The sequence below is a fragment of the Microcaecilia unicolor genome, chromosome 5 (assembly GCF_901765095.1).
Source record: "Microcaecilia unicolor chromosome 5, aMicUni1.1, whole genome shotgun sequence".
Lineage (NCBI taxonomy): Eukaryota > Metazoa > Chordata > Amphibia > Gymnophiona > Siphonopidae > Microcaecilia > Microcaecilia unicolor.
The window spans coordinates 47,244,359-47,270,187 of NC_044035.1; the positions used below are offsets into that span (position 1 = coordinate 47,244,359).

The following is a 25,829-nucleotide window of genomic DNA, read 5'->3' on the forward strand; positions in this document are numbered from 1 at the left end:
ACCTTTGGTTTGTCCCAGTATGGCAATGCTTATGTACCTATGTAATTCTAGGCCTCAGAGTGACCTTCCTCAGCTGTTTTCTGAACACATGGCTACTGATTTGGAGGGACTGCCTGACTGAAGCAGTCTCTCAGTGGTGCCAAACACTTTCAACTTCGCTTCAAGGGACATTCAGGTCCATCATTGTATTGTCAATTAGCAGATGAAGATGCATCTAGTTTGGCATGGATAGTCAATAAATCTGACGGCTGGTGAGTTTCTGGAGTTGTGTAAACAGGCGACAGACCATTATTGAAAAACAATGGGCCTTGATACCCAAAATTTAGGTAATTTTTGTCTGATTTCTGTCACTCTTTTTTTGGGTAAAGTAATTGAAAGAGTGGTTTGAAAACAAACTGTTGGAAGAAATTATTGAAAACAGTGTGTGGAGGAGTGGCCTAGTGGTTAGGGTGGTGGACTTTGGTCCTGAGGAACTGAGTTTGATTCCCACTTCAGGCACAGGCAGCTCTCCTTGTGACTCTGGGCAAGTCACTTAACCCTCCATTGCCCCATGTAAGCCGCATTGAGCCTGCCATGAGTGGGAAAGCGCGGGGTACAAATGTAACAAAAAATAAAAAAAATTCCTTTCAATTTGGATTTAGGCAAGTGCATGGGGTTGAGAGTTATGATTTTGACAGTAGATGTCATTAGAAAGGGTATGAATGAGAATGTATGTTTTTGTCTGATAACTTTGGATTGTCTGGAGCAATTAGGTATGAACAAGTTTATAAATGGTCTCTGTCATATCTTTCTGGAAGATCACCATGTGTGCGAAGCGGAGGGCAAGTGTCTTGAGAAGTTTATTTAGATAAGGGGGGGTGGGGGTGCCACGGGGTTCAGCCCTATCTGCCTTACTGTTTAATATTTATACAATATCATTGGGTAAGGTGTTTGAGTCTCTAGGGGTTCATTATTGCATCTATGCTGATGTGCAGTGTTTCCCCCCCCCCCCCAAGAGATTCTTTTTTTTTTTTTTGGGGGGGGGGAGGGGGGAAGGATAGTTTGAGTTCCCAGTTGCACTGTATAGATATGGATAGTAGTGAGCGGATGTTTGAGAATGGGCTCATTTTAAATCTATCTAAAACGAAACTTATGACTGTTGGGAGATCTATGGAGGAAGAATGACCTGACTATATTGATGCAGACACACAAACCTGGTGGTGAGCAGCACAACGCTCTTCTCGTGGCTGCTGGAGCTCACTGCTTTGGTCACTCCAGGTCTGCAGCCCACTTCCCTCCCCCCACACGTGGGTTTAGCCTCTGCCCCCTCCTCAATCCTGTTCCCTCTTCCACTGCTATACCTTAAAGGTGGTGGTCTCGGAGGAAGTGACATCACCATACTATATGGACGCCTGAGACTCTGGCTCCGGTGGCCTCGTGATGAAAAACAATAACGGTGATTTACCTTATGACTGGAGAGCCAAATTTAACATCCACTCCACTCTAAATACAGCCCGACATCAGCGCATGAGTTTGCATCGGTCAGCAGCGGATCTTTGAAGGTTTGCCTTCGCTGGTAGCGCAACGATGCCGAAAAACAAATGGCGGACGCGAAAAAAAGTGAAGGACTCGATGGACGAGGTGAGAGCTGGGCCCCAAGAGGACTCGCTGGAACAGCGAAGGATAGCAGTGCCCATAAAGGAGGAACAGGCAAGTCTGCAGCAGTGGCTACAAAATATCAACTCCGACCTCAAGGCACTGCGCACAGAAGTGGCAACGATGGGGGCGGACTTGCGGAGTGAGATACGGGAGTTGGGTGGACGCTTAGAAACGACAGAGGCAGTGGTGGAAGCTCATGGTGAGGCCCTGGGATCACTGGAACAACAGTATGGGGGACTGCAGAGCGAGCAACAGCAAATGTTGGATAAAATAGAAGACCTGGAAAACCGGGGCCGCCGCAGCAATTTACGATTCCGGGGTCTCCCTGAGGTACCCACTTATCAGGACTGTGAACAAGTAGTTCAGAAAATGGTGCGTGAGCTGCTCCTGGTGAATGGCAAAAACGGTAGAATTAGACACAATACAGCTAGAGAGAGCGCACCGAGCACTGGGGGTAGTGCGCAACAATAAACCAAAAGATATAATTGCCTGCTTTTCCAGCTACAAGTTAAAAGAACATATGCTAAATTTAGCCCGCCAGACCACAGGCTTTAAATGGGACTCGTACACCATTGATATATATATCAAGATTTAGCGGCAGCGACGCTGAGACAGAGAGGAGAACTGAAACCCTTTATGAGACATCTCTTGAGAACTCAAGATCCAGTATAGATGGCGACATCCCTTTGCTCTGGTGTTCTATAAGGACGGGAAACAGCACCAAATTAGAACCATAATGGAAGCACGAGATATTTTCCCGGAGACCGAGGCACCTGATGATCGACCGGGGACGAGTTTGGCAGTTAGGCCTAGCACTCTTCCCCCTCCACCATAGTGGCAACGAGTGGGGAAAGGCCTAGGGAGACTACAGCGCCAGCAATCAGCGGTGAGAGTCACTTGAAAAGACATGAACACTGACATTGGTAAAGTTATTGCATTTCTTTGTAACAGTTGATTCAGAAGTTGTATATGTTAAGCTACTCTCCAGTTCTGAATAAGAATAAGACTCCTCTCTTAAACAGGTGCTGGACTTTAAGTACCACAAACTGATGGTGAGGTCTGCATAGGCTGCAGGAAGAAAGTAGCAGCAGCAGCAGCGATGTTGATTGCACTGACTCATGCTTGGGTGAATAAGGAGAGGCATGACCAGCAGGAACAAGGATGTGATAGTGCCCTTGTAAAGTCTCTGGTGAGGCCCCATTTAGAGTACTGTGTGAAATTCTGGATACTGCATCTATGGAAGGATATAAACAGGATAGAGTCGGTCCAGAGGGCGGCTACAAAATCAGTAAGCAGTCTTGGACATATAGGGCCAGGCTTATGAACCTCAACATGTATAAACTGGAAGAGAGGAGGGAGAGAGGAGGTAGGATAGAAATGTTTAAATATCTCAGGAGCATTAATGTACAAGTAGTAAGCCTTTTTCAAATGAAAGAAAACTCTGGAATGAGGGGGCATAGCATTAAGTTAAGAGGAAATAGGCTTAGGAGGAATCTAAGAAAGTAATCGTTCATGGAAAGGGTGGTGGAAGTGTAGAATGGCCTCCCGGTGGAGGTCATGGAGACTAGGACTGTGTCAGAATTTAAGAAAGCACGGGAAAAGTACATGGAAGCCCTTAGGAAAAGGAAGAGTTAGTGGTTACAGAGGATGGGCAGACTGAATGGGCCATTAGACTTTATCTGCCGTCATGTTTATATGTAGGACAAAGAAGGGACAACAAAGTAGAAACAGAAGCAAAGGATTGTGAAAGGTGGACGAGGGATGAGAAAGGGAGAGACAGTTCATGGAGGGGAGGAATAGAGGCGAGACAGGAGAAAGACAGGGTGGGAAAAATGAGAAGAGTAAGATGGAAAGGGGAATGAAGGGGCAGTTAGAAAGAGGTGTTAGAATAAAGAGAATTCCAACATTAATTTCCAAGAACACGTGTAAATTATCTGAATACTGGTACATAAATGTATAAATGCAATTATTCTATTTGCTACTTTATAAACATGGCACCTAAATGTGATGGCATGTAGTTTGGAGGCATACATATAGGTGAAGTCTGAGCAGAGCATGGGTGGGATACACAGTTATGTGTATAAATTATAGATTATGATAATTTGTGTGTTTTTCAGGAATCTAGGTATGAGCATTTACCCCAGCTCTATGGCTGGTGTAAGTGGTTATGCCTAGACTATACACACGTATTCTAACTGCTATGCTAGTATTCTATCAGGAAATAAGGCATCTACTTTCCTTTTAAACAATGTTTTTCAACCAGTCTTAGGGTGTACCCAGCCAGTGGAGTTTTCAGGATATATACAATGAATAAGCATGACTTAAATTTGCATATAAAGGAGGCAATGTATGATCTCTCGCAAGCATATTCATTACACATATTTTGAAAACTCCACTGACTGGGTGTGCCCTATGGACTGGGCTGAGAACCACTGTTTTATAGAATAGGCACCTCTGTGTAGAACTAGCCTCCACATGACTGTCTGAGACACTTCTATTGTTTAGTGCTAAAGACTGAGTGCCTTATGACCCCAAATGGTTACACATACTGACCATTAGCCTTGAGAGAGGAAAGAAGGCAAGCCATCATGCTTTTAGCCACGCTTGGATCAGTAACTTTCTTATGAATATCCATTTTTATCAATGATGGAAAGTTTGCAAGAAATGTATCTGGCAGAACTTCTTGTTCTTCATGGAAACTTAACATCATTTTCTGGAAGAGAAGAACCGGACAATTATTCACATGTTTAGTACCATAGCAAAGAGTATCTCTCGTATAGCAACTCTGTATAAAACAGAAAATCAAGAATCAAAAATTAATCTATTAAAAAGGTACTTGATAAGAGCCATTAAAATCTGGATAAAGGTCAGATATTTTGCTCCCACCTATAGCAGCATTTCCAACAACTGTGCCATATTAAAAAGATTACTATACGGCCTCATTCTTAGGATTACTCACATTTCACAACAGCAAAAGACACCAGCATGGCTCTCAAGTATGCAGAAGTTCTTTTCTGTTTGAACATGTGTAAAACAGGTACTTATCTTCATATAAGCCAACTTTTCAAAATGATTGTGGGTGCTCAACTTGGCACAAATTACCAAGTCTATATAGAGGAAATTAAAGCATAAAGTGGGTTGTGAACGCAACTGGTCAGGCTGTCTTCAAATGAAAAGGAAGGACTTGAGAGTAAAAATAAATGCTAGGGGAAACACTGCAAGTCCCATCAGTCTCTCTTCCTCCTCAACCCCAATTCATTACATCAGTTTACTATACCACATTCACAACTCAACAACCCATATCCACACCCCCCCCCCAAGTGAGTCCTCAATAGTCCCAATGCAGTTTGACTTTTGTTTTGGGGTAGGATGCCAACCTAAGCCAATCCCCCATTCTATACTTTACTGGTCTGCTCTCTACTTCCTCTTGACTTGTCTTGCCCCCTACTAATTTCTCCCCTATTAGGTTCCCTCTCACTCTACCTTGTTCAGTACCCCTACCCTGCAGGCCAGGCTCACCCATCCCTCATACCTCTTAAGCAGATTCATTACACATTTCAAATTTTTTTTATCACCACTCTTCTTGGCAAGCATCATATGCCTACTCCCCCCTCCCTAGAGTCCTAGACACTGTTCATAGCTAGAACTTACAGACTGAAATACAATAGCAGTTCCAAATTCAGAAAGACCCTATGAGCTGCTCTACCACCTGCATGCACAAACATTGGAAGATCAGCAATCAATCAGTTGCTCCATATTTGAATGTGGTGCTTCCTGCCATCAGACTGAAAATCCCAAAGAGTACATGCTGAGCAGGAAATCAGTGACTCCCCCCCCAAAGGATTCATTCACATCAACCTACTGTGTGCCAGCCCACCTGCTAAAGCTATAAAGGTCACAAAGTGGTTGGCTTGGGGAGCCAAGTTAGCACTGAATAGTGCCTTCTGCGAAAATGGAACTTGGCACCTCATTTGGTGGTAAAAGCTGTGGCACAATGCCCCCTCCTCCTATACTGGTGGTGACTCCAGCACAACATCCCTCTTTCCTTTTACCAAATATTCCCTTCTTTCTCCTCCATGCTCTTCTCAGCACCATTATCTCCCTCCCCCCTTTCCCTGGCTCACATGATGTGGAGCTATGGGGGTGGTACACTAGTATTCTCTCATTTAAGATGCCCTGCAAAGCCACACAGGTCACACCCCTCAAAAGCTAGCCTGTAGCAGAGCTGTGCTGGGAATGAGAATGAGAATGGAAAGCCAGGGCTTAGTAGCTGAGCTGAGGAAAACCAAACCAAGAACCACTTACCCCCTTCCAAAAACTCCACCCGTCTCTCCTGTAACTTCTTCCTGCTGCTGCCATGCTATTTCTTTGGGACAACTTCCAAACAAAAAAATTCCCAAAACTCACTAGTATAAATACTAGGGCTGCCCATTGATAAAAATGTTCAATCGCACGATCAGCAGTGTTCAAAATTTTTAATCGCACAATCACAAAGCAGCCCCCTCACATTTCCTCCTGTACAGTGCAATATATAGATAGCAGATGTAAATTCTCAAAACTGATATATTTCAATAAGTGAACTAAAAATAAAATCAATTATCTTACTGTTGTTGTGGGGTGATTTTATCTTTCCAATCATCTCGTTCCCTGTCTCTGGTTCTGTTCCGTGCTCTGAACTCTGCTTCCAGGGCCTTCTGTCTAAAATTCACCATTTCTTTTTTTTCCTCTCTTCCTGCCTTATATCCATCTTTCACATTCAACTTTCATCCATTTTTTTCCTCCTTTTCAATTCTGTCTAGTTTTCATCTCTTCCCTTCCATTCATGGGCACCATCTCCTCCGTTCTCCCTTCCCTGGGCACCGTTTTCTATCTTTCTTCTCTTCTCTCCCATTCCATGGGCACCGTTTCCTCTTCTCTCTTCCCTTCTATTCCTCTCCATGGACACCGTCTCTTTCTGTCTCTCTTCTCTCCCCTTCCTTTTCCCCTCCACAGGAACCATCTCCTTTTGTCTCTCTTCTCTCCCCTTCCCTTGGCACCGTCTCTTCCCTCTCCTTTCTTTTCCCTCCATGGGCACCTTCTCTTCCCTCCCCTCCACAATCACCATCTCCCTTGATTTTTCCATCACCTATTTCCAGCATCTGTTCCTCTAAAATACATCTCTCTCCCCCAGCAAATCTTCCTGTGCTTCTGAACCCCCCCCCCCCAATGGTCCCCATTCTCCCTCTTTCTCCCAACAACTCTTCCTGTGCTTCTGAACCCCCCCCCCCCCATTCTCTCCCAAATATTTTGCTCCTGAACCCCCCCCCCCCCAATGGTCTGCATTCTCTCTTCCTTATAACTACTCCTCTCGGTCCTCTTGACTGGACTTCAGCGCTTGCAGGCATGCTGCTTCTTTCAGCCTTATGAAGCCTCTCTCTCTAGCATCTTGCCAGGAAACAAGAAGTTACGTTAGAGGAGGCAAGATGCTACAGAGGCTTTGGGCGGTTGAAAGAAGCAGCGCTGAAGACAAATCAGAGGGCTGAAAGGAGCAGGTATAAGGAAAGAAAGAATGCAGACAATGGGGGAGGGTGGTGAGGGTTCAGGAGCAAAAGATTTGGGAGAAAGAGAAAGAATGGGAACCGCGGGGGTGGGGTGCTCAGAAGCACAGGAAGGAAATGTCAGAGAGCCAAGAGGAGCAGGATTAAGGGAGGAGAGAATAATCACATTACACCTCTTCTGGGTCCCAGCAGTGCTGCTGCTTAGAACCCCTTCAACCTTGCCCCGGATCTCCATGGTTTCTTCTGGGTCACGGGTGTGGCTCTACCTTCCTCACATTGCTTGGGAACAGCACAGCAGCAGAGCCAACCCGGACTGGGATCCAGCAGCCAGTCTCTGCAGCCCAGGTATGCCCACAAAGGGAGCAATGGATGAGGGAGCCAGAACTGGCGTTAACGTGCGTTAAAATGTTTAATGTACGTTAAACATTTAACGAGTTAATTGCGTTAACGTGTTAAATGTGAAGCCCTAATAAATGCTAAATGCCCAACCACAACCAGGAGCATAGGTGACGACTCCGTGGGTGCTGTGGGTGCTCGAGCACCCCAATATTTCACCCACCGGAAGTTCGTTCCCTCCCTCCCAGTTCCAGGGTCCTCCCCCGCCTCCGAGTTCCAGGGTCGTTGTCCCTCCCTTCCTCTGAATTTTAAATGTCATCTTGACAGCAGCAGCAGTGAAGGATGAGCAGCAGGCTCTGCGAGTCGGCTGCCTTCCCTTCGCTCTCAGCTCTGTCTCTGATCCCGCCCTCATTTCCTGTTTTCGCAAGGGCGGGACCAGAGTCAGAGCTGAGAGCGAAGGGAAGGGAAGGCAGCCGACTCGCCGAGCCTGCTGCTCGCCCTTCACTGCTGCCTCTGGGATCCCGGTAAGGAGGGAGAGGGGGGGGGGGGGAAGGGGAGGGTAGCAGAGGGGGGGGGGGGGGGTGTGATTTTGGAGGGGGGGGGGCCACGTACACGTAGCGATGTCTCTGCCCGCTCCCGGTGTTCAACTGTCCGCTGTTCTTTTTGCTGGTCGCGTGCTTCCCACGTCTCTCATTGGTATCGTAACTACCTCCTGACATCAGGCAAGCAGGGTTCTAGTGCTGGCCAGTGACGTCAGCAGGTGGTTACGATCCCAGGTAGACACTTTCGAACGTTCACGGAGCAAATTATTATACTAGATATGCAACATTCAGTATATCTACTGCACACTGATATATCATCACAACATGGCAAAATACCATGAAGTACTTATCTGATGAGCCTGGAGTCCAAGAATAAGAGGGTGCCTAGGGCTCTGATAATAACAAAGCTGTCTCCAGAGGGATCGCACCAGTCTCCCCACATGCCTGTTCCTGCCTGTCGCTCTCATGCGGGACCATGTTAGTCTATTACAAGTTCTGACATTATGAGCCATGGCATGACCCTCTAGGGTTAGGCCTGCTTGGGCATAAAACAGAAAATGTGTGCTTGGTGTTATGACCAAAAGAAAGAGCTGGATGGACTTTCTATGGGCTTTAGTCCTCTCCAACTAGAAGAACAAGGTTCTCTTGCCACATGTGTGCAATTCACTTCATCTCCTACTCCCTTCATCTTTCCCCATCTTTACCTACCTCTTTTATTATTCTGCTATAATTAACCTATATTTTCTCTATCAATACTCTGTAATCCATATTATTATGTAAGTCACATTGAACCTGCTTTGAGTGGGAAACTGCGGGGAACAAATGTAATAATAATCATGAAATAAATAAATAAATAAATAAATAGTGGGCATGAGGTCTTGGGGGGAGGTTGATGAAATTCCAACATATCCTTGGAAAGGAACTTTGCTGGGTGCACTGAATCACTCTATTGATGACAAACAGTATCATCCATAATTGTCCTGTCACAATGATTTTGTCTGTGGAATCGGAATCCAGAGTCTTAAGAGCGTGCTACTTGATTCTGCTCTATTTACGATTCTCAAGTTCATCAGTTATGCTTTAAGACTTATTAGGCTTAGGCAGTTGTGTCTTATACGGTCTTATTTTGATCAGCGTGTTTTTGCTCTCCTGGCAGATAACTATCCTTCCCCATCTAGACCACCGTTAACATCTTATATCTGGGACTTGCTGCCAAACGTTTAAAGAAATTACAACTTATCCAAAATACATTTGCTAGATTGATTTTTAGGATTAGCAAATTCAGTAGTATATTTTCTTATACTGCTAGGCTTCACTGGCTTCTGATAACACATTTCTTTTAAAACTGTTTGCTTGTTCTTTCAGATTTTATATGGAAGTACCTCTGAATTATTGGTAGGTATTGTATCTGGATCTTTGCTTAGTCAGTCTTCCTGTTTCCAAATTGGTTTGTATTACGTTCAATTAACATTGGTAATTTTCACTTTATTATTGCTGGCATGTTTTTCAACCATGGGAGTAGTGCTCTGGAATTCCCTTCTTATCTCAGAGTTAAACAAAATGTCTTTTTGCAAAAGCATGAAACCATTTTATTCAGCAAATCTTGAGTGTTTTTTTTTTTCTGTTTCTGTAAATTCTTTTACCATTTAAGATGTATTTTATGAATTATAGTAATTTATGTTTTAATTTTAACTGACAATTTATAGAAGCATATTATACAAACACTGTTTAAAAAAATTAAATATGGTTGATTAGGAGGCATATTTTCAAAGCACTTAGCCTTCCAAAGTGCCATAGAAACCTATGGAACTTTGGAAGGCTAAGTGCTTTGAAAATATGCCTCTATGTACACTACATTGAACCACTATCACAGGGAATTAGCGGTCTGTAAGCCTTAGATTGATAAAATAAACAAATAAAACTTTATTTATAACCCGCTATATCTTTAGAAGTCTAAGTGGGGAACAAATCACATACAAAATATGAAAAAACAAAGCAATAAAAGTTATTTCTTTACACAACAAACTATGAACAATAAACTTTGTGAGCTGGTCACTGCCAACAAAGACAAGACCTTCCAGGTCCACTACTTCAGCTGATAAGAGTTAAGGGCTAAAAAATAGCTTTCATCACCTGGGTAAGACCATCACTGAGGTCCCTACCCCCACATAAATTGAACTAAAAGCTGTACAGAGATGGATTTACCTTCTACAAAAGCAGCACCAACTGAACTAAGGTATACCATAACAGAGTTAGTTTTGAAAACTGACTCAGAGATATAGAAGGTATTAAGCAGTTTTTGTATGGGACAGGAAAAGGGATCTAGGGCCTTATTGTCACACCTGACAGCAAACTTGTTTGCATTTGAAACCATATGTCCTCCTAGTAGAATCTCCTCTGGGAGCAAACAAGACCTGACAAAACTGTCAGGCAAGTCCAGAGAAGCTAATGTTAACCTCTCAACTTTGAAGCTGTAAGGGCCAGGGACTTGATGCTTGCATACAGCAATATGCCCTAATCCTCTATCAGTGAAGTCCTATGAGACTAGAATGCTATCTGATGGAGAGATCCAACAGAAGAGGGAACCAGACCTGCCTTGGCCAATATGGAACAATGAAAATCAGGTTCCCTGGTCTTGTATGAGCTTCAGAGGAGTGCTTGCTATTAGAATAATTGGAGGATATACATACAGAAGACATTCTTCCCAATGGAGTCAGGCATCTGAGGCTAGTATATCATGTGCCCCTACTGTGGAACAGAACTGAGTAGCTTTCTTGTTGGAATGGCAAAAAGATCTATCAAGGGGGTGCACCACTTTCCAAACATCTTCTGTCAATGTTATCCAAAGACTTTTTGTGGGGAAATAGGATCTGACTCAGTTTGTCCACTAGGATATTGTCCTTGCTGCCAGTTATGTGGCTCTGAGGGACATTCCATGAGAAATGGCCCATTTTGGTACACTGACATCTCCCAACACTGGGGGCACGATCCTGTTCCTCCCTGCTTTTTCACAAAGTACTTGGTTATCTGTCTGAATTTGGGTAGCCTGTTGCCCTAATTCAAAGATAGAATAGGATGAAAAAAAACATTCAATTTATTTTATGGTGCCCAAAAAGGAAGATATCCCTTGTCTCCATTCTTCCAGAAGCACAAGGACTGTCAATCAGAGCAGTTGTTCCAGTGTGTGTGGACTGCCTTTCTTTAGAAATGTTTCACTGGCTCCATAAAAAACATCTGAAAGTGGGGAAAAGCAAATTTGAGAGTATCATTCCTTGCCAACCACTTTTAGGGCCCACTAGTCTAAAGTAATTTGGGCCCATTTTCCTGGTTCTCAGCAAATTAGGCTACTTCTACACTGTAAATAAAATATACATAACTGTGTGTTGTAATGAAATGAAAAGCTTTAACAAAATACTAAAATCTTCATATTTACTTGAGTGTGTGCAAGAAAAATTCTCTTAAGTGTCAACCCACTTAGTGGGAGACTGGTAAGCACCACCGAGCAAAAAGTACCATCAGCATGTTTCAAACTCAATTACACAGGGAACCTGATTTAGTACTGCAAGCTATTAAAACATACCAGAGTCTCAAAAGGAGGAAGGATGCAAATTTGATTTTGGATTAATCGATCCAGTGCATACTGCCTGAGAAGATATGCACTAAGATCTAACTGCCTGACTCAGCTTTTTCCAATACATATATCCTATCTAGATTCAAAACACAGAGCTTGTCAAGATCCAAACCACCACTTTTGCTTACCTCTGCCTCAGAAAGTTCTTTGTTGCCATTGGGCTTTGTGTATTTCTCCTGCATGAAAGGGATCCATGAATGTTTACACTTTTTAATGAAAGGTGTCACATCTACTGTGCCCACCGCATAGCCACATATACCGTCCTCATCTTCAAGAACGAAACAGTAATCTAAACTAAGAGAGAGTAGGCCTCCTATCAACCTATGGAAAAATAAAATAGGGTTAAATTTATGAATACACTACACATTATCTTTACAAAATATAAAAAAAAAAATTAAAAAACTGAAGTGTGTCCTAGAGGACTATATGATGTTGCAATACAGAAATGGCTCTCAATCCAGTTTTCACAGGACACTCAGCTAGTCAGGTTTTCAGAATATCCACAATGAATATGCATAAAATATCTCTCATATTATATGCTGCCCCTGCAACTTAGTATATGTGGGGCGCAGTAGTAGATCCATCAAAATCTGTTTAAATGAGCATAAATCAAGGATCAATACTAAGAGCAAACAAGCCCTGTTTGGTTCAGCACTGGCTGTCAAAGAACCATAACCTATCTGATTTGCGATGGCAAGTGATAGATCATACTGAAGTTGGGTGGGAGGGAGGGAACCAGGAGGCGTGGTTGAATTACAAGGAACAGAAGTGGATTTACACCTTACAAACAGTCGCTCCTGGGGGACTGAATGCAGAGGTAGAATGGATGACATTAATTTAGACGGGCCCTTTGTCAGATCATATGGGGCACTTTTCTGAGTACTGTGATTGGTAGAGGACCCTTTTGAATGTAGTATATATGAGGTCTTACGTAGCACGCTGCCGCCACCATTTTGATCAGGGTGCATTATGTCGGCAGGCTGCATGGAAGTTCACTTTAGGTAACTGGGTATTGAAAAAAACATTTTGATGTTAAAACATCTAAAGGGAGGGTGGTTAATTTATCTACTCTTTATTTGTAGGGGACCTGCTTGAGGAAGCTAACGCGAAACATGTGCCGTGTTGCAGCATGTTTCCCCTATGGCCGACTGATACAAGATGAGTATTTACTAAAAAAAAGTCACTAATATTTTGAAAGAATTAAAATTACCTAAGTAATGTATAAATCACTAAATAGTGTGAGAATAGGAGGGAGGCGGTTAACCAGTGACAATACTGGTGTGTAGGTCTCAGCGCAAAAACGTAGTCGCTGAGTGGCACCACTGAGGCTACCGCTTTACACATAAAATATATCTCATGCATGACCTCCTGATTTGGAACCTACTGATCCTGTAAATTCTGTCCCATTTCCAGTCTGTGTTTTCTCAGTGACTCTAGGACCATCCACTTCTCCTAAACAATTTTGATATGGTGTTCCTCAGGGTTTTGTTCTCACTCCTCTCTTTAACATTTACCTTAGTCCATTGTTTCACTTCTCAATGACCGCAATGTAAATTTGTACATTTACGTTGATAATATTCTCTTAGTTTTTCCTTCTTCCCCATAAATTGATCTTTCTATTGTTCAACCCTGTCTCATCTTGACTCACAGATCACAGACTAATTCTTAATCCAAATAAAACCACTGCATGATGGATCACTGGATCTTTTCCTACCTCTACGTGTTTTCTGACTCTTTTTAACCAATCAGTACAACCCGTTAATACCTTCCACTATTTAGGTGTCATTCTGAACTCACACCTTTCTTTTTCTCAACACATTTCTTCTGTTCTTAAATCAGGATTCTGTTCCTTTCGTCAGCTCCACTCTATTCATTCCTACTTTGACTCTGCATCATTACATACCCTGGTTCATACTTTTGTCATTTCCAAAATCAATTATTGCAATTCTGTCTTTGCAGACGTCCCAAATTCTCAACTAAAAATAATAAAAACCCTTCACAATTCAGCTGCTCGTTTATCTGCAAGGCCAAAACGTTCTGACCATTTCACCCTCTGTTTCTTTGACTTCACTGGTTGCCTTTCCCTATCTGTCTTTTTTCAAGATTCTCTGTTTAGTTCATAAGACTTATCACACTACTTTCTCCTCTTTCTTCTCCTCTGTGATCATTCCCTAAACTGCTGTGAGAGTACTACATTCCTTCACCGTTTGGTTCTTCCCGCTCCTAAGTTAGCACATTTGGAATCCACTCATCATTCTGCCTTTTATTTTTTTGGCCCTAAACTTTGGAATGATCTCCACCCCACCATATGCCCGGAACCCTCCCCTTAACACACACTTTCTCCAACCCCTTTGGTATCAACTCTCAGTGATACTATTTTTTGACTAGGGTTTTTCCGTTATGAATATTAAGGTATTTTTATGTCCCAATTTTGCATGTTATATTTCCTGTCTTAATGGAATTCTTTCTTTTTTTTCTCTGTTTTAAAATGTATTATTTTTCAATTGTTTTTATTTTTGTAAACCGCCCTGTTTGTTCAGATAGGGCAGTATAGCAAATTTTAATAAACAAACATGTAAATCTGGCTCATGCATACTCATTATGGGGCACACCCAACCAGCTGTGTTTTCAGGATATCCACAATGAATGAGGTAGATTTGCATGCAGATCATTTCTTGCTATGCAAATCTCACTCAGAAATATTCATTGTGGATATACTGAAAACCTGACTGGGCTGGGTGTGCCCTGAGAAACAGGTTGAGAACCACTGGCTTAGATTTCCATTATTTATTGGATGAGCACTTCATTATCTTGTTATACTTTAAAGTTATGGAAAATGTTCTATAAGGAGAAACTAAGCGTTACTTGCTAATTTACTTTCCTTGAGTCCCTCCGGACTGTCCCAGACACTGATGGGTTATACACACCTACCAGCAGGTGAAGAGCGAGTATTCAATGTTTTTTTTCTTTAAGTGAGCCAATAAGTACCCTGCACATCCCTAACTAGACTCAGTATGAAAGTACCAAAGCAAGGTAAAAAGAGAAGAGAACCTGCATCTGTGCCACCGGGCAGTTACTCCATAGCCACCATCAGCACAGTCGAATATATATATATACACACACACACATATATATATATATACAGTACTTTGGTCCCGTGTTTGGCAGACCCTGATGCAGGCAAAAGCACCGACTGACATGAGAGACACTTGGGGAAAAAAAGGATGGAACAGGCCGCAAAACGACCCGCTCCCCGGAAAACTCCAGAAAGGGAGCTCTGAAGGAAAGGGATTGAAGCTCAGACATATGCTGCACCGAGGAGATAGTTACTGCCTTCAGAGTAAGATCCTTAAGTGAACAGGATGACAGAGGCTCAAACAGTGGTGCAACCAAGGTGGCCAGTACCACATTAAGATACAAAGATGGAAAAAAACCTTATGGCATGGAGGACGAAGGGGGCTCACTCCACGGAAGAAATGCATGACATTCCAATGGCTAGGCAAAGACTTCCTCTTAATATGGCTCCTAAAACACGGCAGAGCCGATACCTGCACCCTAAGAGAAACTAAGGCTAAACCTTTATCCAAGCCATCCTAAAGAAAATCTAGAACCTGAACCACTGAGACATGTAAAGGAACCACTCCTCTCGTCACTCCAGTTCTCAAAAATTATCCAAGTTTGCATATATGCGAACATGGTAGATCTCCTGTGAGAACACATCATACTGCTGATCACTTTAGACGAGTAGCCTCTCTTCCTCAGACGAGCCCTCTCAAGAGCCAAGTCGTAAGACAAAATCGAGACAGATCTAGCATGGTCACCGGTCCCTGCATCAGAAGTCCCACTGACACCAGTCTGAGGCCACCAAGTTCACCATGCCTGCATGCCCCTCTATTCTCTGAAAGACACCCCCCCAAAAGTGGCCAAGGAGGGAAGACATACAGAAGACCTGTTAGCCAGGGCTGAAGAACAGCATCATTGCCCTCCACACCTCGCTCCTTCCAGCAACTGAAAAACCTGTCCGACTTGGCATTTTACTGGCCACCATGAGATAAATCACTGGCACCCCCACTGACGAATGATGCTGTCGAAGGCCTCGGCACTGAGGGACTACTCCCCTGGCTCCAGGATATGACGACTGAGAAAGTTGACCTGAACATACTCCTTTCCGGCTATGTGGGCAGCTGAGAGCCTCCAGATGACTTTCCACCAAGTGCATGAGAACAGCCATCTCCTCTACCAACTGGACTGCATGTTATGCCCTGATGATTTACATAGGCCACCGCCGCTGCACTGTAGGACAGAACCCTCACGGACTCGCCCTCCAGAAGAGACTGGAATTAAAGCAGAGCCAGCTGTATGGCCCTGGTTTCCAACAGATTGATGGAGCAACGCCAGCTGACCTCGATAGTGAGCTTCCCAGCCCAGGAGACTGGCACTGGTCATCACCACTGCCTACCTCGGCGGATCAAATCAAACCCTCTGGGACAGGTTGGGAGAATGAAGCCACCATCGCAAACTGTGGGGTAATCGCATCTCCAAGGACATGGACTGAGGATTCCACCTTGAGAGAGTTCTGGAAGGATCGCATATCAGCCCTGGCCCACACCCAATGAGGCCACCACCATTGACCCCAGGACCTGAAAATCTCTGGCCCTTGGAGACTCGCAGTGGAGAAGACCCCAACCTGAGCATGAAGTTTTTGAATCCACACCTCTAGGAGAAACACGCGGCACTAGACTGTCAAACCGGACTCTGAGGCTCTCCAACACCTGCGTTGGCACCAAGCAACTACTGAGCTTATTGATCACCCAACCAAGGGTCTCCAGCAACTGCACCACATGCACCATAACCCCACAGCAATCCCGATAGGAATCTGTGCAAATCAGCCATATCGTCAAGATAGGTGTGAACTCGAATCCCTTCCTGGAGAAGAGCTGCTGCCACGACCACCATCACCTTGGTAAAAGTACAAGGCGCCGTTGCCAGACCAAAAGGCATTGTACGAAACTGATGTCTCCCCAAAACTGCAAAGTGAAGGAACCGTTGATGAACCTGACGAATGGTGATATAGGTAGAAGCTTCTATCAAGTCCAAGGCTGTCAGGAACTCTCCCAAATGCACCGCCGCATTGACGGAGCAAAGCGTCTCCACCCGGAAACTTGGAGTGCCCGATTGACCCCCTTGAGGTCCAAGATGGGACCACAAAGTAGATGGCATAATGGCCCGTCCAGAGCTCATCCGCATAAATCGGACACAGCCCACAATTGTAGCAGGTGTTCTAGAGTATTGCTGACCGCTCCCACCTTGACATGAGACTGAGGGGATTCCAGAAATAGATCCAGTAGAAACGTGAATTCCAGCGTGCACCCTTGTGAACATCCTCAAGGACCCACTGGTCTGAAGTAGTCTGGGCTGATCTCCAATGGAATCCTCGTAACTGAGCATCAACAGCCACCAGAGGATGGGCCCCCAAACCTTCATTGCGAAACTCGTCCAGGCACCTGGGAACCCTGACCACTGTCTTTACCTCCCCGATGGGCACCACGAAAGGACAGTGAATGCTGAAATTATTGAGAACACTGAGGAAGACCACCCCTCTACCAGACCAAGAACAGTGCAACTCACGCGCCTAGCCGCCATGAGGCCCTGACTCACCCCAAGGGTGATGATCTGTCAAGCGTGACACCTTCATCTCTGCGAGACTCCTAAACAGCTTATCCAGTTACTCGCCGAACGATTCCTCCCCAAAAGGGAAACTTACTCAACTTTGCCTTGGAGGCCGCATCCACAGACCATCCCCAAAGCCACAAGCAGTGCCTGGCCTATACTCCTAACGCCATCAACTTCACAGAAGCAAGTCATAAAGAGTCTCCACCAAAAACGCAGACCCCATTTCCAACTTAGCAACTTCTTGGTCCACCAGCGAGAAATCATCTGACGACCTGTCCAAGACCTTCTCCTCCCATTTGAAGCATGCCCTCGCTACCAGACCACCACAAATGGCTGCCTAGACCTCCAGAGCAGACACATCAAAACTATGCTTCAGAAGGGTTTCCATCCTGCGGGTCTTTAAGAACTGTACACCCATCCACAGGAACCGTAGACTTCTTGGTGACTGGAGAAACCACTACGGGAGGCTTCAAGAGGGCCCTATCTTGTAATGGCATGAGATAAAAGTTTGATCATGGATCTTGCCAGTCGGAAAGGTGTATCCGGCACCTCCCAGTGCGCCTGTACGATATCCTTAATGCCCTGATGCACTGGGAAGGACTTATCAGCCTTCTGGTTCCCCTTCACTAACGGATCCACCTTGTGGACCTGCTGGGATGCAGGTTCCTCCTCAAAATTAAAAGTGGAGGAAACAAAGGATATCAGTTCCTGACGATCTTCCTTATGGAACACATGGACCACCGAGTGATCCTTCACGGAGGCAAATCATCTGCAAAAGGTAAACCTCAGGAGGGAATCTCCCCTCTGGGATTCCACCCTGCCCTTTTACAGTCCCTCTGGAACTGCCAAGGTCTGTGGAGGCCATTCCCTATCCGGTGTCTGCGCTTCCAAAATGACAGTGGTTTCCGCCAAAATGGGAACCAATGGCTTATGCATTGCCTACTCTGCTCCAGCACAACCAAACAAAGGCTCCCCTGAACCCAGAGGCAACGCAGTCTCCCAGCACCAAAGACCCCACCACTGCCGAAGCCGCACAATACTTGCAGGCCCCAGAAGCAGAAAGGCTCCAACACTGGAATGACACACCGGCGAAGCTTTTCAAAGCTCATGGTGGGAAAGCAACGAGGCTTCTAAGTGACCCGCAAGACATCAGCCCAGTAATGCGACCCGTGCGCAGGAAGACAGTGCTACCCACCAGAAACTGTCAGTAATCCTCTTGTTCAGGGTTCCGGTTAGGTTTTTTTTTCCTTTTTTTAAGGCTTTGGTGCTCTTTACAATGGTGGCTGAAACCCACAGCACTCAAAGCTCCCTTCTTGCAAAGGAACAAAAGCAGACAAACAAGTACCCTGTGCAAGGCCAGTGGGAGAAGGAATGGGGGGGAGGGACTAGGCAACCCGAGTTTAACACCCCTGGGGCACCAGAGAATCCCCGCTGGCCTCAGCCCAACATTAACCACAAGCACAGAAACAAGGACGGAACAAATATAGAAAGATATTTTTTTTTTTTTTTTGTAAGGAGAGAAACTGATCAGAAACAAAAAAATAACTCAGACTGAAAGGCTCACTGCATCTACCACCTGCTGGAGACTAAGAACACAGAGTCTAGTTAGGTATGTGCAGGGTACTTATTGACTCACTTAAAACAAATTTGAACACTCGGTCTCCATCTGTTGGTAGGTGTGCACAACCCATCAGTCTCTGGGCCAGTCCGGAGTGACACCAAGGAAAATTAATATGTGCATAGTGTTACACAGATTATCTGTACTAAATGTGAAAAAGAACAGAAAAATAAGATAAGGCTTTAGGCTTTATATGGAACAAACAAGAAAACAGTCACTTACCTGTACCAGGTGCTCTCCAAAAACAGCAGAATACATATTCTCACATGTAGGCAATGTCATCTGGTGGAGTTGTAAGTGGGAACAGCTCTCTAGCTTCAGTTGAACTCATGAGACAGTTCACTGCATATACGTGCACACCTTTCAGCATGCTGCTGTCACGCAGCACCTAGCCAGTCAAGTCTTTAGCTAATAGGTTCCGTTTATTTTGCTTGATTAACCACTTAAAGAATATCTTTCAAAGTGGAGAACAACAAACAATATTATTTTATTATTTGTTGCATTTGTATCCCACATTTTCCCACCTTTTTGCAGGCTCAATGTGGCTTACATATTACCGTTAACGGCGTTAGCCGATTCCGGTCTGAATACATGGTATGAATACAAGGTGATATTGTAGTAAATAAGGTACATGTATGGTAGGTACAATTGGGGGGAACTTAGAGAGGGAGGGGGGGAGGAAGAGTCAGGTAAAGCTAAGTTTCTTACCTGAAGCAGGTATTCTCCGAGGACAGCAGGCTGCATATTCTCACATATGGGTGACGTCACGTCGGCCCCGGAGGATTTTCAAGCAAAATCGCCAAAAGTCTCTTCTAGAGCATTCCGTCGTGCGAGACGATCACACCGTGCATGTGCGCACGATTTCCTGCCCGCCGCGCGGACACGCTCCTCAGTTGAATCCAAAAGATGAAAGAAATACAACTCCAAAGGGGAGGTGGGAGGGTTTGTGAGAATATGCAGCCTGCTGTCCTCAGAGAATACCTGCTTCAGGTAAGAAACTTCGCTTTCTCCGAGGACAAGCAGGCTGATATTCTCACATGTGGGGTATCCCTAGCCCCCAGGCTCACTCAACACAACGAACAGTGGTCAACTGGGCCTGCAACGGCGAGGACATAACAAAAATTGACATGAAACAAGAAACATCTAACAGAGTGCAGCCTGAAAGAATAAAAATGGGCCTAGGAGGGTTGGAGTTGGATTCTAAACCCCAAACAGATTCTGCAGCACCGATTGCCCAAACCGACTGTCACGTCGGCTATCCTGCTGAAGGCAGTAGTGAGATGTGAATGTGTGGACTGATGACCACGTCACAGCCTTGCAGATCTCTTCAATAGTGGCTGACCTCAGATGAGCCACTGACGCAGCCATGGCTCTAACATTATGAGCCGTGACAAGGCCCTCTAAAGTCAGCCCAGCTTGGGCGTAAGTGAAGGAAATGCAATCTGCTAGCCAATTAGATATGGTTCCAGACAGCAACTCCCCTCTTGTTGGGATTAAAAGAAATAACTAGGCGGTCTGTCTGTGGGGGCTTGTCCGCTCCACGTAAAAGGCCAATGCTCTTTTGCAGTCCAAAGTGTGCAGCTTGCTTTCGCCTGGACTTGTATGAGGGCGAGGAAAAAATGTTGGCAAGACAATTGACTGGTACAGATGGAACTCAGACACCACCTTTGGCAGGAACTTAGGGTGCGTGCGGAGGACTACTGTTGTTATGATGAAATTTAAGGTAAGGAGCATGAACTACTAGGGCCTGAAGCTCACTGACCCTACGAGCTGAAGTAACAACCACCAAGAAAATGACCTTCCAGGTCAAGTACTTCAGATGGCAGGAATTCAGTGGCTCGAAAGGGGGTTTCATCAGCTGGGTGAGAACGACATTGAGACCCCATGACACAGGAGGTTTGACAGGGGGCTTTGACAAAAGCAAACCTCTCATGAATCAAACTAAAGTCTGTCCAGAGATAGGCTGACCTTCTACACGTTGATGGTAAGCACTAATCGCACTAAGGTGAACTCTTACGGAGTTGGTCTTGAGACCAGACTCTGAAAAATGCAGAAAGTACTCAAGCAAGGTCTGTGTAGGACAAGAAAAGGGAGCTAGGGCCCTGCTATCACACCAGACGGCAAACCTACTCCATTTAAAAGAGTAACATCTTTTAGTGGAATCTTTCCTGGAAGCAAGCAAGACTCGAGAGACACCCTCAGAAAGACCCAAGGAGGCAAATTCTAAGCTCTCAACATCCAGGCCGTGAGAGCCAGAGACTGGAGGTTGGGATGTAGAAGCGCCCCCTCGTTCTGAGTAATGAGGTTTGGAAAACACTCCAATCTCCACGGTTCTTCGGAGGACAACTCCAAAAGAAGAAGAAGGAACCAGATCTGACGCCGCCAGAAACGCGCAATCAGAATCATGGTTCTGCGGTCTTGCTTGAGTTTCAGCAAAGTCTTCCCCACCAGAGGTATGGGAGGATACGCATACAGAAGGCCTGTTCCCCAATGAAGGAGAAAGGCATCCGACGCTAGCCTGCCGTGGACCTGTAGTCTGAAACAGAACTGAGGGACCTTGTGATTGAATTGAGTGGCAAAAAGATCCACCGAGGGGGTGCCCCACGCTTGGAAGATCTTTCTGGCGACAGCCATGCTCAGTGACCACTCGCGAGGTTGCATTATCCTGCTCAACCTGTCGGCCAGACTGTTTACGCGGGCTAGATAAATGGCTTGGAGAAACATGCCGTGTTGGCGAGCCCAAAGCCACATCTGTACGGCTTCCTGACACAGAGGCGACATCCGGTGCCCCCTTGCTTGTTTGTGTAGTACACCGCAACCTGATTGTTTGAATCAGAATAATTTGGTTGGATAACCGATGTCTGAAAGCCTTTAGAGCGTTCCAGATTGCTCGCAACCCCAGGAGGTTGATCTGAAGACGCTTTTCCTGAAGGGACCAAGCTCCTTGAGTGTGAAGTCCATCTACATGTGCTCCCCACCCGAGGAGGGATGCATCCATCGTCAGCACTTTTTGTGGCTGAGGAATTTGGAATGAGCGCCCCAAAACCAGATTGGATCAAATTGTCCACCAGTGAAGAGAATTCCGAAACTCGATGGAGCTGGATCACATCCTCTAGATTCTCTGCAGCTTGAAACCACTGGGAAGCTAGGGTCCACTGAGCCGATCTCATGCGAAGACGTGCCATGGGAGTTACATGAACTGTGGAAGCCATGTGGCCCAGAAGTCTCAACATCTGCCAAGCTGTGATCTGCTGAGACGCTTGAACCTTGGAGACTAGAGACAGAAGGTTGTCCGCTCTTTGCTCGGGAAGATAGGCACAAGCTGTCTTCGTGCACAACAGAGCCCCAATGAATTCCAATTTTTGAACTGGGTTGAGATGGGACTTTGGGTAATTGATGACAAACCCTAGTAGCTCCAGCACTTGAATAGTCATCCGCATGGACTGTAAAGCCCCGTCGTGGGAGGTGCTCTTCACCAGCCAATCGTCCAGATAAGGGAACACATACACTCCCAGTCTGCGTAGAGACGCTGCAACAACTGCCAGGCACTTGGTAAAGACCCTGGGCGCAGACGGCAAGCCAAAAGGCAGCACACAGTACTGAAAGTGCTGCGTTCCCAGCCGAAACCGCAGATACTTCCTGTGAGCTGGAAGTATCGCGATGTGAGTATAAGCATCCTTTAAGTTCAGAGAACATAGCCAATCGTTTTCCTGAATCATGGGAAGAAGGGTGCCCAGGGAAAGCATCCTGAACTTTTCTCGAACCAGATATTTGTTCAGGCCCCTTAGGTCTAGGATGGGACGCATCCCCCGTCTTCTTTTCCACAAGGAAGTACCTGGAATAGAATCCCAGCCCTTCTTGCCCTGGTGGAACGGGCTCGACCGCATTGGCGCTGAGAAGGGCGGGGAGTTCCTCTGCAAGTACCTGCTTGTGTTGGGAGCTGAAGGACTGAGCGCCCGGTGGGCAATTTGGAGGTTTTGTTTCCATATTTAGGGTGTATCCTAACTGGACTATTTGAAGAACCCACCGGTCGGAGGTTATCAGAGGCCACCTTTGGTGAAAAAATTTTAACCTCCCCCCGACAGGTGGTGGCAGATGTCTAGTGGCTCAAAATAAAATTAAAAAAACTTCTATCAACTGGGTTAAAACAGTGTTGGGGGTCCCACGACTTGAGGTGGCCTGATGGTAGATTTTAACAGAACGAAGCCCTGCATAAAACGAACTAAAGGTTGAGTAGAAATGGATTTACCTACTACTTGGTAATAATTCCACTAACTTGAACCATAATGTCACGGCTGTGGCCGTGACCACCCTCAGACTTACCCTGTTTCCCGGAGTCAGTGGCTGTGCTGGCTTCTGCTTGTCTCTGTGTCTGTCTTAGTTTCTCTCTGGCTCTGTGTGCTGATTGCCCTACTGAACCTCACCTGTGTGGGCTATGCCTCTTCCAAGATGGCCGCCGCCGACTCCTCTATGCCAGTATCCAAGATGGCTCCCGCTGGGCTGACTTCTCTGTGTGTCAAGCCTCGGTTTGGATGCAAGGTGATTGCTGCAGCTGTGCCTCTGGTGTGGAAGGGCTTTATTAATCATTTAGAGACTACAGCCCTTGCCTTTGCATTTCGTCTAAGGGCCCTGGTATGTGGAGTGCTCTGTTCACTGCTACATTGTTTGCTCTGTGTGAGTTTCTATGTTTGTCTAGCTAGCTTGGGCACAGCTTTGCTTGTTAGCCTGTGTGTAGCTTTGCTAGTTCTCTGTGTTTGTTCCTAGTGTATGACTAGCTAGCTTGGGCACAGCTTTGCTTGTTAGCCGGTGTGTAGCTTTGCTAGTTCTCTGTGTTTGTTCCTAGTGTATGACTAGCTAGCTTGGGCACAGCTTTGGTTGTTAGCTGGTGTATAGCTTTACTAGTCTCCTGAGTTTGCTCTGTGTATGTTTCCAGTGTATGACTTGTCAGCTTGGGCACAGCTTTGTTTGTTAGCTGGTGTATAGCTTTACTAAGTCTCCTGAGTTTGCTCTGTGTATGTTTCCAGTGTATGACTTGTCAGCTTTGGCACAGCTTTGGTTGTTAGCTGGTGCATAACTTTACTAAGTCTCTTGAGTTTGCTCTGTGTATGTTTCCAGTGTATGACTGGTTTGCTTGGGCATAGCGTTCCTATTAGATTGGGTACAGTTTACTAGTCATTGTGTTTAACCTGCCTTCTGCCGGAACCCGGACATTCCCTGCCTGTCTGCCCTGCCTTCGCCTAGGTGCCTGGGGGCACTCCTGGATCCTCATTCCTGCTGTTCCGGCTTGCGAGTTCCAGTTCTGGGTTTTCTGTAAGTCCTGCCGGCCGCCCGAACCTGAGGGCTCAACCCTCGGGGAAAGGTGGTTAAGCGTAGGTGAAGCCCAGGTCCAGTGTGTTCCAGTCCAGCGGGTTCCGCTCCAGTGTGTTCCAGTCCAGCGGGTTTCACTCCTGTATGTTCCAGTCCAGTGGGGCCACTCCAGTGTGTTCCAGTCCAGCGGGCTCCACTCCAGTGCGCACCCGTCCGGTGCGTTCCAGTTCCGTGTATTCCTGTGTGGAACTCAAGTCCGGGGTTCCGGTCCAGTTTTGTCTCATCTCTACCTTGAAGGTGATCTTGCCTGCCACTGCCGCTCCACGGTAGTGGCCCAAGGACTCATGAACCCAGTGCTCCCGGGGAAGAAGCCTGACCGTCTGCCAAGGTCCTCGAGCACGCGACACATAACAGAATTTGCCTTAAGACCTGACTCAGATGTAGAAGCTATTCAAGCAGTTTGTGTAAGACAAGAAAAAGGTTCTAGGGCCTCGCCGTCACACCAGACAGCAAACCTCTTCCATTTAAAACCGTTAAGACCTCCTAGTGGAGTATCTGCTAAAAGCCAAAAGAATCTGAGACACTCTTAGGCAAATTGAGGGAACCCACCCCTACCCTCCCACCAGTGAGGGCTAAGGTCAGGATGTAGTAGGGGGACACTTGATCCTGGGTAATCAGTGTTGGAAAACATTCATCTCTATGGATCCCTGGAGGAAAGCTCCAGAAGAGAAAACCATAGCTGTTTCAGGGAAGATCAGAAACATGGTTCCTTTATCCTGCTTGAGTTTCAGGAGAGTTTTCACTGGAAAGGATTTGGAGTGTACAGAAGTACTTCTCATCCAATATATAAGGAAAGCATTCGAGGCTGGTCTGCCTTGTGATCCTAATCTGGAGCAGAACTGAGAGACTTTGTTGTACTGAGTTGGTAGAAAGATCTACTAAGAGGTGCCCCACTCTTAAAAGATCTTTTGGGCTATGTTCTCATCCAGAGACCACTCATGAGGTTGCAGAATCTGACTCACAAAATGTCCATCAGACAGTTGACTCTTTCCCTGCCAGATATGTGACTCTAAGGAGGTACAAACCCATCCCACTTGGTTGTCTGTATTAGAATAATGTGATTCAATAGCCACTCTCTGAAAGGCCTTAGAGCATTTCAGATTGCTCTTAGCTCCAGAAGATTATCTGATCAAGCTTTTCCTGAGTGGACCACAGAACTTTGGTATGTAACCCAACCACATGAGCTCCCCATTCCAGCTGGATACAGCCTTTGATGGTACCTTCTGAATTTGAGGAATTTGGAAGGGGAATCCTTTTGCTAGATTGGATTGAATCATCCACCAGAACAGCAAATCCTTTATAACAAACCCTCACAGCTCTCGCATCCGGATGGTCATGTGCACCTTCCTCCGATGTGTTTTTGACCAGCCACAAGCATCCCCAGTCTGTGTAGAGATGCTGTGACAACTGATAAAAACATTTTGTGAATATTCTTGGTGCAGACGTGAAGCCAAATGATTTCCTTCAACAACAGAGAGCATAACCAA

General features: G+C 45.6%; 1 protein-coding gene across 1 annotated transcript in view; it reads right to left on the minus strand.

Annotated features, from left to right (window-relative positions):
- OGA (O-GlcNAcase) overlaps positions 1–25,829 on the minus strand; it is a 314,455-nt gene that overhangs the window by 5,037 nt on the left and 283,589 nt on the right. Inside the window, exons 14-15 of the mRNA XM_030202855.1 lie at positions 11,813–12,005; positions 4,192–4,351 (exon numbers count right to left, since the gene is read on the minus strand). Coding sequence (XP_030058715.1) covers positions 4,192–4,351; positions 11,813–12,005 — 353 coding nt within the window. The remainder of the gene's footprint in view (positions 1–4,191; positions 4,352–11,812; positions 12,006–25,829) is intronic.